This window comes from Schistocerca piceifrons, chromosome 7, assembly GCF_021461385.2.
Source record: "Schistocerca piceifrons isolate TAMUIC-IGC-003096 chromosome 7, iqSchPice1.1, whole genome shotgun sequence".
Classification (NCBI taxonomy): domain Eukaryota; kingdom Metazoa; phylum Arthropoda; class Insecta; order Orthoptera; family Acrididae; genus Schistocerca; species Schistocerca piceifrons.
The window spans coordinates 89,125,379-89,138,463 of record NC_060144.1 but is presented as its reverse complement, the minus strand read 5'-3'; the positions used below and the strand labels follow the sequence as shown (position 1 = coordinate 89,138,463).

The 13,085-nt window shown below is 39.8% G+C and overlaps 1 protein-coding gene across 1 annotated transcript in view; it reads right to left on the bottom strand.

The window, feature by feature from the left end:
* LOC124805283 (cytoplasmic dynein 1 intermediate chain-like) overlaps positions 1 to 13,085 on the bottom strand; it is a 180,216-nt gene that overhangs the window by 105,037 nt on the left and 62,094 nt on the right. The window contains 1 exon segment of the mRNA XM_047265795.1: positions 2,658 to 2,773. Coding sequence (XP_047121751.1) covers positions 2,658 to 2,773 — 116 coding nt within the window.

Here is a 13,085-nt window from a genome sequence, read left to right as displayed (position 1 = left end):
TTATTTTGCACTTACATTAGCCTGTGATCTTATAATGTTAATCACTTAAATATGTTACACAGACAAACATGCTATACTTCAATAATTTTTTTGGTGTTGCAATTTTTTTCCATCAGTGTATTATTCAGTTTAGCTGCTGTTGATTCTTCAGGGTTGTGTGGTTGTGGCCCATGAAATCCTTGTTTCTAACATTTTGTCTGGAGTTGTACTGGATATTTTCAGAGCAGCTCTCAGTTACACTGAGTCTTGACGATTCGTCGGGTATTGGAGAAAGACATAAAAGGGGTGTGGCACAAGTATCGTGTAGTACTGCCATAGACTAGAGGAAGTGTGTGAGGACTTGAGGGGGTTCACTTCAGTGTACAATTTCCAAGCAGTCAGGGAGCAAACGGAGAGTGACGAACTTCCAGTTGTGGCAGGTGATTTCTCGGTTCAGTGGCAAACACTGCCACAGGTCACCTACTTAGAGGGGGGTTTTGGGACTCGATAAGAATACTTGTATGAGACTCGAAGAACTCAAGGGTTTGAATAGTAATTATTTATTACATTTGGACTAGACTATTCCACTGAAGGCTATTTACAAACTTGAGAAAAAGTAAAGGGTTGACTGTTGCTACAACAGAAGTCAGTGTCTGAATAGCAAAAATAGCAATCACTAGAAGCATCTTAAAATGCAAACATTAGAAAGTAGCATTCCAAGCGAGAAAGGAGAATTAAACGGAGCTTATCCGAGCTGGCATTTAGCAACTAGTTGGCGTCTGAAGATTCTTACTAAAGACTACTCTGAATACGAAAATGTGGGGTTGTAAAATGGTTCTGGAAGCCCAATGCTTCTCCCACTCTGCAGTCGACTCGCCAACCCTACTGGTACTTTACTATCATCGACCAATCTGGCAATTGGCTTTGCATGTCCTTGGTGTGTCCGGACAAACATGTTTGGATCCTTCACCTTCTCGTAGTCTCTAGATGGATTGTTCCTGGCCTTTACATATTAGCAAACTCATTGTTTGGCAGAAACGGTGTTCAGTTGACAGCTAAATGCCACTGTCCTCCCTTGCAAGGTTAGCAACAAGTGTTTCGCATCATTTTGTGACATTCTTATGGTGGATACTTCTCTCTTGCAGTTGGGGACCACTATCTCAGCAGTTTTACTCATTTCCCATCTCACTCTAACCTGCATCAGTTCACTGATGTTGCACTTATAAGGAGCGAGGATCATGCTTGCTGCATATGCTAAGACATGCCAGTTTGAGTTTTCAGTTGGCTGTGGCAAGTTACAACAGTGCCTAGGTGGCAAATGGAGTTACCAGGTAATTCACTGGACAAACTTTTATCCTGGGGCAGCTGCCCACAGCATCTGAAATTCACAAATTTCTTCTGTTACTGTTTTCTTCATGTAACCTAAACACTACCACTGCACCTGCCTCCTGGTTTCCTGTTTTGGAGGATGAATAAATTAATGTCGTCAATACAGAACAGTATACATGTGATCAGCAGAGATACAACTTAACTGCTGACTGTTGTCTGTCAAAGATAAAACTTATCTAACAATTCTGTAGATCTACTGTCCGTGTATCACAGAGTTTCTTGGATTCTTCTTGTCTATTAAAATTATTCCCATATTTTACACATGTTAGACTTAGTGACATATGGTTGTGGGTCTACAGAGTTGATTAATAGTTTTACTTTTTACAGATGGCAGTTGTAGTTAAATTCTATCTCTGACAAGAATTATCTCTGTGATCACATAAATATGTCCAAGTACAGCTCTGGATGAAACATTAGGAATGAAAAAGTTTCATGGAACACGGCCATGCAACCCGGAAGAATCAACAGCAGCTAAGACATCTGGTCATGAAAACCTTCATTGTATGATTATTCTGATTAGTGCCTGAACTCAGTTTGACTCACCACATGCAACTGTGCAACTGAAACTGAGGAGAGAGAATGAAGGGAGCAAGGAGGAAGATGAAGGTATATGATATGTTGTTGGGGAAGGGAGACTGGGAGTGTGTGGGCTCTTACGGAGATAGGGAGAAAAAGAGGGTTAACCTTCGTGTACCTTTAATACGAATTATGAGTTACATAGTAAAGCAATTACATGTCGAACTGACAAAGCAAAACAATTCAGAACAAGAAGAATCAGTTCTAAAATTTATTAAGGATTTAATGAGTTTTGTGCACTTCGAGTTCTCTCATTTGTTTTTATTTAGTGTGATCAAATTTTAGTCTTGGGTACTTCACTCTCACTCTTCGCTCCAAGTCTGTCTTTTTTAACCCTTCGGATTCTATTTCAGTAGACCAACTTTCTAGTTTTCTCTTATCTTTAGATCTTCCCACAATACTCTTGTTTTTATGTTTCATCAACTGGCATTGTTGACACTATGTAGCAAATAAGTATATTAGTTCTATCACAAAAAAAAAGAATCTTTCTTCTCACACAGTTCAGTTGACTACCTTCCACGAAGCCTTATTTGTACAGTACACACTCGAGAAACAAATGTTGTGATTACAAAAATCAAAATCTTGTTGCAAAACTTGTTATTGCAAGCAACATGTGTTTTACCAATAAGCTATTGAAGCTGCCAAATGAAAATAAATGAATAAAAATATAGCATGTGCAACAACAAATTAGCAATGAGAAGCCACAAACTCACCGTCTCTTTCATGCCCTGTATGTGCTGTCTGTGTCTGCTTAGCATATGTGACGATCTCTTTAGGAGGAATGTTCGTGCTCTGTACACTGACAACACTCAGCTGCGGCACCCGTTTCCTAAGAGTAACAACAATAATTAAGCTATGCTTCAAATCATAATGAATATTATGAGTCTACTCCATTACATATGTATAACCCATAACAACCAAAAATAAACAGATCATAATTCACAAGGACAAAAACAATATTGAGTGAGCAATAGGACAATAACCAAGGCATTTGTGATTAACATTAATCTCAAATGCCTCAGTTATTGTCCTATGTATTATTATTATTCTAACCTAACTTATTATTATTATTATTCTAACCTAACTTATTATTATTATTATTCTAACCTAACTTATTATTATTATTATTATTATTATTATTATTATTTCTTTCTTGTCTCAGACGTTATGTCTGGTTAAAAAGGGAAGGTGACACGGACCTTGATCAAGCGTGACTTCCTTTTAACTGTATGGTATATGTTACATTGCATTTAGGAACTTTCAGGTAATTGAACAAGTGTCAATAATTACAGATTTCTGTAGTTGCATATATAAGTTTGGATGTAGTTGTATTGCATTATGTACTGGTGGATATTGTGTGCTATGACTCCTGTAGTTGATAGTATAATTGGTATGATGTCAACTTTATCCTGATGCCACATGTCTTTGACTTCCTCAGCCAGTTGGATGTATTTTTCAATTTTTTCTCCTGTTTTCTTTTGTATATTTGTTGTATTGGGTATGGATATTTCGATTAGTTGTGTTAATTTCTTCTTTTTATTGGTGAGTATGACGTCAGGTTTGTTATCTGGTGTTTTATCTGTTATAATGGTTCTGTTCCAGCATAATTTGTATTCATCGTTCTCCAGTACATTTTGTGGTGCATATTTGTATGTGGGAACATGTTTTATAAGTTTATGTTGTAAGGCAAGCTGTTGATGTATTATTTTTGCTACATTGTCATGTCTTCTGGGGTATTCTGTATTTGCTAGTATTGTACATCCACTTGTGATGTGATCTACTGTTTCTATTTGTTGTTTGCAAAGTCTGCATTTATCTGTTGTGGTATTGGGATCTTTAATAATATGCTTGCTGTAATATCTGGTGTTTATTATTATTATTCTGTTTTTTTCTAGTCTTATCATAAATATATGTCACAAGTTAGAGCAACTGTAGTTATCAATTCATATAAAATACTCAAAACTGTCAGTTCATATAATAATCAGGCCGCTCTTATTGCGGTCTTCAGTCTGAAGATGATTTCATGCAGCTCCTCATGTTGCTCCATCCTGTGCAAGCCTCTCCGTCTCCAAGCACCTCTTGGAATCCACATTTCTTTGAACATGCTTAGACACACTTCCTTCAATAGTAAATTGATGATTCATTGATGTCTCATAACATGACCTATCAACTGAACCCCTATTTTAGTCAAGTTATGCTACAGATTTCTTCTCTCTCCAATTCTATTCAGTACTTCCTCATTAGCAACACAGTCTATCCATTCAATAATCTTCAGCATTCTTCTGTAGCACCACATTTCAAAAGCTGCCATTTTCTTCTTGTCTAAACTGTTTACTGTCCACATCGTGGTTCTGTACAAAGCTACACTCCAAATGAATACTGACAGGGAAGACTTCCTAATACTTAAATCCATACTCAATGTTATCAAATTTCTCTTCTTTGTAAATACTCATCTTGCCTTGGCAGTCTACATTTTATGTCCTCTCTACTTTGGTCATTATCAGTAATTTTACTGTTCAAATTTGAAATTCAATTTTAGTTTCTCATTTCCTAATCTAATTCCCTCACCACTGCCTGATTTAACTCTACTTTTGTTAATGTCCATCTTATATTCACCTTTCAAGACACTGTACATTCTGTTCAATAGCACTTCCATGTCCTTTGCTGTATCTGCAGAATTACAATGTCATTAACAAACCTCAAACATTTTATTTTTGCTCCCTATACTTTAATTCCTTTTCCAAATTTGTCTCTGGTTTCCTTTACAATTGCTCAGTGTACAGATTGAACAACACTGGAGATTGTCTACAACCCTGTCACACTCCCTTTTCGATGACTGCTTCCCATTCACACCCCTAGACTCTCATAACCACCATCTCATTTACGTAAAACTGCATATAACCTTTTTCTCCCTGTAATTTGCCCCTGCTACCCTCAGAATTCTGACAAGTACTTACCAGTCAATTATATCCAAAGCTTTGTCCAAGTCTACAAATGCTATAAATGTAAGTTTACCTTTCTTTAACCTATCTCTTAAGATAAGTTGCAGGATCAGTACTGCCTCATGTGTTCCTAGATTTTTCTGGAATCCAAACGGATCTTCACCAAGATCAGCTTCTCATATTCTTCTGTAAGTGATTTTCATCAGTATTTTGCAACCATGGCTTATTAAACCAATAGCTCAGTAATATTCAGACCAGTTAGCAACTCCTTTCTTTGGAATTGGAATTACTACAGTCTCCTAGAAACCTGAGGGTAGATCTCTGTCTCATTCATCTTGCACAGCATGTGGAATAGTTTTGTCATGTGGCTCCTCCAAGGATATCAGTAGTTCTGAGGGAATACTGTCTACTTCAGGGGCACTGTTTTGACTTAACATCTTTCAGTGTATATATTGGCAAGAGTCCTAAGCGTCCTGTTACATCACTCATCTCAGCCTCAACAATAACCAGTCTTCAACAATAACCAGTCTGAGTGTCTTCAATAATCAAATTTCTGTTTCTTATACTCTTTTCTATCTCTTGAATACATTTTAAGTCATGGTCTCCTCTGCACCTTCAGTCTATCAGTGTACATTCACATTTGTTCTCCTGCAGCCTCTTGGTAAGTACATTTTTTTATCTATCCAATTACATTATATTTTCAAATATATTTTTCGGTATTCTTTCTTGTCCCATTCTTATGAAGTGTCTAAATCATAAAATATGCATTCTATTTCATTCGTTGTACCACCTTGCTTGTGTGTTACTTTCAGCACATCCTCATTTATTCTATGTTCCACATGAGAGATCCTTGATGCTCATCTCAGAAAGTCCATTTCTACATCTTTAATCTTCTTGTAGTTCTTCACCAGGTAATTGGCTCCACAATACCTTTACATATATGAAGTTTTGTTTTGAAACCAATTTTTGTGTATTATAAAAGGGAGATAAATTTTGATATTGCTCTCCTTTCAAGCACAATATACTTCTCAAGTCATCCTCACATGATTTGTCTTTACTAATTATACTCCCTAAGTATCTGTAAGTTTCTCAATTACCAGTTGTTACATTCTCTGCTATTTCAAGATCTACCAACTGCATTCCCATGATTAAGTATTGTGTCAACTTGATGTTCAACTTCAGTCCCCATTTGCTACATTCTTTTATTAATTTTCTCATTATATGGGAGATGTCTTCATTAATCGCAACCATCACCTAGTTGTCTGTGAATAAAATTGCATATAAACTTTGGTCTTCTAACTGAATTCCCATTTTACTGCATTTTTTTTCTCCAGTTCTACTAGGCAACAGTATAGCTTGGTTGGTGGTATGTCATACGCTTTTTTGAGATCTTAACACTAAATGGGTTTCCAAATTTTAATAAGATGTTTTTTCTATGAACTGGCACAGGGAGAATATACTGTAAATACACAATCAGGCAGTTCTAAACTCACTCTGTTCTTCCATGTCTACAATTTCTGCACTGATTTAGTTTCTCAAAATCTGGTCATACAACCTTTCTATCAAGTTTGTTACACTGATGCCTCATAATTATTACCCATCCTGTCTGTCTGCCCTCCCTTTTTTATTTAATGGAATTTATTACAGAAATATTAAAATCCACTAGTAGCTCTTCACTCTAATAAGTTGATTAAAGAAATATGCCGGCATTTTCCATAAAATACTTGGTCCGTAATTCACTGGCTCAAGTGCTGGAACATCATCTGGTCCAGTGAATTTATTATGTTTCATCCATTTTAAAGTCCATTCTACTTCATTCTGTGTCACTGGTTCCACATTTACACTATCTGCATCTTTCAGCTGATACACTGCCTGTATGTACTCGTATCTGTTCATACTGTGTATCTTTTTGTAAGGCTACCCCCATTACTGAATACTAATTACTGGATGGATGGACTGATGGGGTTAAAAGGGCCAAGCCCTGAGATCACTGATCCCTTAATCTTGTGTGTGTCAAAGCCAGGAACAGTCCCCTGAGAGGAGGACACAAAAGACAAATCCAAATGGATTTTACTGCATCTGAGAATCAAGGAAACCAAGAAACAGAAGCAATTAGAGGGGTAAAAGGGTAAAGGTGGGAGAGCTGTCCCACGGAGAAAGTAGTTGGTAGCCCCCAGTACATGTTACGTGACTGCAGGCACACCCTCCATTGCTGCAAGATAATTAGATACACAGACAAGACAAGCTCTCAGGAAAGAGAACAATGATGACAAGTCTATCAACCGATGACAGATGTAAAAGAATAAGAGGAATTGAAAAGTTGGGAAGGGAAGGGTTCAGGCTAGGGCACCCAGATGGAGCAGCCATGGGACCCCTCGGGTTGGAGCAGGTGATGGGGTACCCCCCAATCCCTCTACATGGCCGACGAGGCTAAATGCTTTACAGCACAGAAAGGAGTAAAACCCACTTTCACAGGTAAAATATAAAACAAATTCAGTCCCTTTGGCATCGTTCACTAGCACCAGAGATAGCATGTCTACAAGTTTAAGATTTCACCATAGGGCAGCCAAATTAGACACCACAGTGAGATGGGCAGCACACTGACAGTGGGGCGGATCCTCACATCAGAGGATATGGCCACGGACTGACCAAGTGTGACTGATGTGAGGCTGACAAGACAGTAGATTCCCTGTGAGAGGTGCGAAGGGAGGACTGAAACAGTCTGGTCTCGTTCATAGTTTATTTAGAGAAACCGGGTCACATCAATTCAAATTCCAAGTCTCTGACAATTGTCTGTGTAGAGTCGGCCAAAGCTCTAGTTCCAATCATTCCCTGGGATCCCGATGTCTCCAGGGGTCCATACAAAGACGAATGACCTTCCAATGTGGTGGAGGTCATACAGGACATACTGGGTAGTCACACCCGATGGGTGTGAAGCACTAGTCGACAGCCTGAAGACTACTCGAGAAGCCATTGCCAATTAAGAATGACTCACCAATGCAATAACGAAGGTGACTGTGGGCCCCAGAGATGGCTAACAATTCTGCTGTGAATGCACTGCATGTATTTGGCAGGGAGTGTAGTTCAGTGCATCTGGGATGCGTGTAGGCAAAACTTGTTCACCCATCATCTGTAGAGTTGTCAGTGTATACCATATCCAAGCACAGAAATGCGCTGAGAACATCTGGGAAGAAGCAGTGAAAAACCACAGGGTTTATTGAGTCTTTCAGCATGAAGGAGAGGTCAAGAAAGATCCGACGATGTGGTACACACCATCAGAGTGCACATGATTTCTCCTTGTTGTGAGGCAACAGCAGAGCAAGTTAGGTTCAGAGCAGACACTCACAATGTGAAATGCAATCATGACTCCAGACCTTGGCCTCTACTGTGGGAGGTAGAGCTCCCTACCAGGAAAACGGACATGTTAGTTTGGATGCACAGAGTAGCACTGAAGGTGTATTGCACAGCTCAGCAACAGTATGGGGGTTTTGCTTTGTTTTGTTTTAGGGCACAAAAACAACTGAGGTCATATGCACCCAAGCCATAACTTTAGAACACTAAAACCAAAAAGAAGTTAAAAGCGACTACACATTAAGCTCACCTCATGGAAGGAAAGAACTATGAACATGAACTTCCTCTTGGATAAAGGTCCATAAAATACGCTGTAGAGACAATGGAGGTCCCAAACTAAAGATTAAATTTCCTTTGCCACATTGCCATGTGGACAAAAAGAAAAATGCCATCAACAGTCTGTACATTATTCGCTAGAACAGTTGATAGTTCAGATGGCAAACATACACTAGAACATAAGGAGGTTATAAAAAGGGCATTCAGATAGGAACTAGCGAACAGTCAAAGGTTGACGACAATGAGCACATGGGGTGGGGGATCACCTCCTAACAAATGACAATGGCAAAAACAACAGTGCCCAATAAGCAACCTAGCTAAAATTATCTCCTCACAGTGAGAGGGCCGAGAGGAAGTTGGCCAAGTCATTGGGGAAGGTTTAATTCCCCGGAGCTTGTTTTATTGAAGAGAAGACCAGTAGTGACGCCAAAATGAGACCACCTGCCAACAGTGGCAATATGGAGATCACTGTAAAAAATGGGAAAGTTAGCAGGTCAAGGTAGGAGGACTGCAGCCTTGGCAGCCGCATCGGTAGCCTCATTACCCATCAGACAGAAGTGAACAGGAACCCACATAATCATCACAGCGGCCTCCTCAAGGGTGAGAAAGTGGAAGCTCTCTTGGATAGATGGTGTACAGCACACAGAGGCTCTGAAAGTGACTAAGAGAATCAGAGCACATGACATAATTAAAAAGCCTGTGTCACTGGATGTACTGTGTGGCCTGATACAGGGAAAAAAGCTCTGCTCTAAATATTGAGCAGTGTTCTGGAAGCTGATACCAAAAATTCTTAGTGGAAATGACGAAGGCACATCCAACAACACGGTCAGTCTTTGAGCCTTCGGTGTACACGAAGGTATTATCACTAAATTGAGTGTGAAGGTTGAGAAACTTATAGCAATGGATTGAATCTGGAGTAGTTTCCTTAGAAAGCGAATGAAGTCCATGATGAATACGGGCCACTGCACAAAGCCAAGGTGGCGAAGGATTCCCACCCATCGGGAACGTGGCAGGTAGCCTTAAGTTAAGCTGCCAGAGCAACAGCCAAAACCAAACTCTGGGAGATTACAGAGAAGGACAAGTCCCATACGACAGTCAAGTAAGTCATCGAACAAAGAGGCACAGTGTGGGTGGCCGGGTATGGCACACTGGAGACAGCAATAGTGTCTACAATGACATCATCTGCTACAGTCAGGCCCAAAATTGGGGAATGGGCCTTCATCCCAGAAAGCTGTTGGAGGTTGCCCCACATGACAGAAGAGGAACTGAAATTGTTCAAAAAACTAATAAATGAAGTGCAGCTAGCTTTTTTGCTATCCTCAGGAATGTGATGACACTGTGCATGCAACTGTTTATAATGAATACAGTTCACCAATCATAGGATGATGGTTAAAAAAGCAGAGAGCACGTCTCCATGCATGAATCACATCACAGCACGCCTCACACCACCAAGGGACTGGGACACGGCTCGGTAAAGATGTAGTGTGAGGTAAGGAATGTTCCATGGTGGTAAGGATAATGTTTGTCTGGTTGTCATAGCTGAAGAAATGTTTGTCAAAGATCACCAGGAAGGAGTAAAGCCTCCATCTGGCCTTAGAAAGCTGCCAATTGGGTTTGTGGGGCAGGAGTCAGCATAGTGATAGCACACAACAAATGGTTGCTCGGGTATGTGTCAGAGAGAACCAGGGTGTATACGGGGACAAGGGAAAAAAAATATCCTGGGTTTTTCCCGGTTAAGAGTACACTTTCTCCTGGGTGAAAATACACTTTTTCCCTGTTTAATTGACAGTAAACTTTCCCTCGGAACTGTAAAACTTATAAATCTTTGAATGGGTTAGGTTTTACAGACTGGCATAGAACTTCCGGGTGCTTTAGAAAACAAACACACAGCGCACACACGTTTTGGGACAAGCTATGTGTAGCAACTTGTACGCTGCCTATTTTCGTATTACGAAAGTATGTATTTGAGTTCCACCAATCACAGCACTTTAGTGAAATCAAGCTTGCGATGCTTTTAAGCCAGTCATAGTTCATATCACGTGATCTCGCCAGGCGATGACAGCAGATCTTCAGAGAACAGGGCATGTGACGTCAGCCAATAGCAACACCACTATTATGAAGCGTTAACACAAATAGGAAAAATTAATGGTTTAAATTAATGTACATAGTACAGCTACAAGAAAAGCTAAGCTTTCACATATAGTATTTGTCTTCTTTGTGCGTGTGACACTTTAAAATACATCACGCAAATGTGATAGTAAAATTTTAAATAATGACGTAAATGTCTGGTCTCTGAACTGTTAAGCTTTAAACGAGAGCCAAACACTCTGTGATTTAAGAAATTCAAAGGACATTCTCATACGTAACATAATTCACCTTGCATAAAATTAAATTTACTTTGAAAGTAACGCTTTTCAAACCATCATTCACAATACTTTCTCGTGAGCTATTAGAATTCGTTTCACCAATTACCAGACAACACCAGAAAACAGGTGTTACTGCCCATGCGCAACTGTGATGACGTAGGAAGCTCGTATGTTCGTATGTATATAGCATTTACAGATCTTGCATAGCATTAAGAAATCTTACATTGCGTCATAAACGAAACAGGACCTCACATGATACTGTGAAAACATCAGAATTTCATAAATAATACTAAACTACATAATTTGGCTTAAAGTGAGTCCAGATTCACAAAGATGTAGGCCTCAACCTGATATAAAGTTTTCGAGATGCAAATTTTCTTGGAGTACCGGCACTGTATTATCCCATGTTTGGTTCTTTATTATGGCGTAATGCCATACATGCCGGATGATGAAAACGAGCATTAGAAATTTAGGGAATAGTTGAAACTAGCCAATGGTGTGGAATGAAATACTTTGTTTCAAATAATTTACTGCCTCTGCGAAAAACACAAATAAAAGGCAAATTTCTTTAGCAGATCGAAAAAAAATAACTTCATTGTTCTGCAAGGCAATTAATGCTTGACTGCCAAAAAAAAGTAAATAAAATAAAATCAGAAACTGAAACTAATAACATATTTTAGCCTTCTGTAATTATGTGAATTATTTTAATTCACTTGATAGCTCCCGGCCACAGAATTATATTTTGTTTTCATTTAACATTAAAGCTCTAAATAAAAGTAAATAGCAAAATCACTAAAAGTGGAGACTATTCACCCTTCCCACTACAACTCAGACCGCTCTGCTCTTGTGCGAATCTAGCAGCTTGGGCACGCCAGCAAAATTTTTCCGGGTAGCATTTGGCTGCTTGTTGGTACTGCTGATACAGCTCGCATTCCTAAAAGTAGGCAGACGCAGTAGAAGGTGCTGATCATACGCGACTCAACAGTGCACGGGCATGAGCCCACTAACAACTCTTCAAACAAACTTCATGCGAAAAGTTGTGACGTCACGTTGATCGGAAGCAGTTTGTTGTGATGATGAACTGCATAGTCTTCGTCCTATAGCCTTTGACACGTTTCGCTGTTGGCAGACGCTAGTGTGTGCACTGTGCTTTGTTGTTGTAAATGGCGCATTTCCTTTGCAACTTCAGTTTTATTTTAATTTTTTTGTCTCGTTTATGTTTTACAGCAGCAGTATTGTTCTGCAGTAGCGGGATACAGCATAATTCTTTGTCACAGTATCAGTTCTCACCAGTCAAAACTACAAAAATTTAACTGAAAAATAAAACAAAGAAAAATTGCTGGAATTCTAAAAAATTTCTGGGTTTTTCTCGATTTTCTCCTGGATGAAAAAAGTCCTAGGTTTTTCCTGCATTTCCCAGTTGTCCCGGGGTGTATACACCCTGAGAATAGACCACTCGAGATGAAGGGCAAGCTGGGCAGTGCAGAATGGGAGGTCCAAATGGGAATAGGTGTTCATGGAGTCAGAAAGGAACATGGGTGTTTCAGTGTTAAAGCATATGAGGTCAAGTTGATGTAGAAGGTTAGTTAAGAGGGCACCTCTGGACAGATTCTGGAAGAACCCCAAAGGGGTTGGTGTCACCAAGCAGCAAAAAGGGGTGAGGGAGTTGACCAATAAGCTGAGGGAAGTCTGCCCTGGTGACACTGAATGACAGGGATGTAGACATTTCAAAGAGAAAAGTAGTAGTGGTGGTGGTGGTGGTGGTGGCGGCGGCGGCGGCGGTGTTTGGTTTGTGAGGTGCTCAACTGTGTGGTTATCAGTGCACATACAAATTCCCAAACTTCTCACTGTCCAGTCTCATCACTTCCCCAAATGATCATAAAATAATGACAACAACACAACACCCAGTCCCCAGGCAGAGAAAATCTACAACCTAACTGGGAATCAAATCCTGGACCCTGCGATCCAGAGGCAGCAATGCTAGGCACTAAGTTAAGAGCTGCAGATGCAAAGAGAAAGTTGGACCGAGGAAGGAAAATGTGGCCTGCAACAGCTTGCAGCCGAGTGTTCAGTGAGATAGTCTGGCTATGAATGTCATTCCAGATGAGCAGCATGACTCCCCAGTGAAATTGAATGCTGTCATCGGGTGAGGGGAGAGTCAAAGCAGAACAGGAGGAAATGTGAGAGATCGAAGAGGTCACGAGGA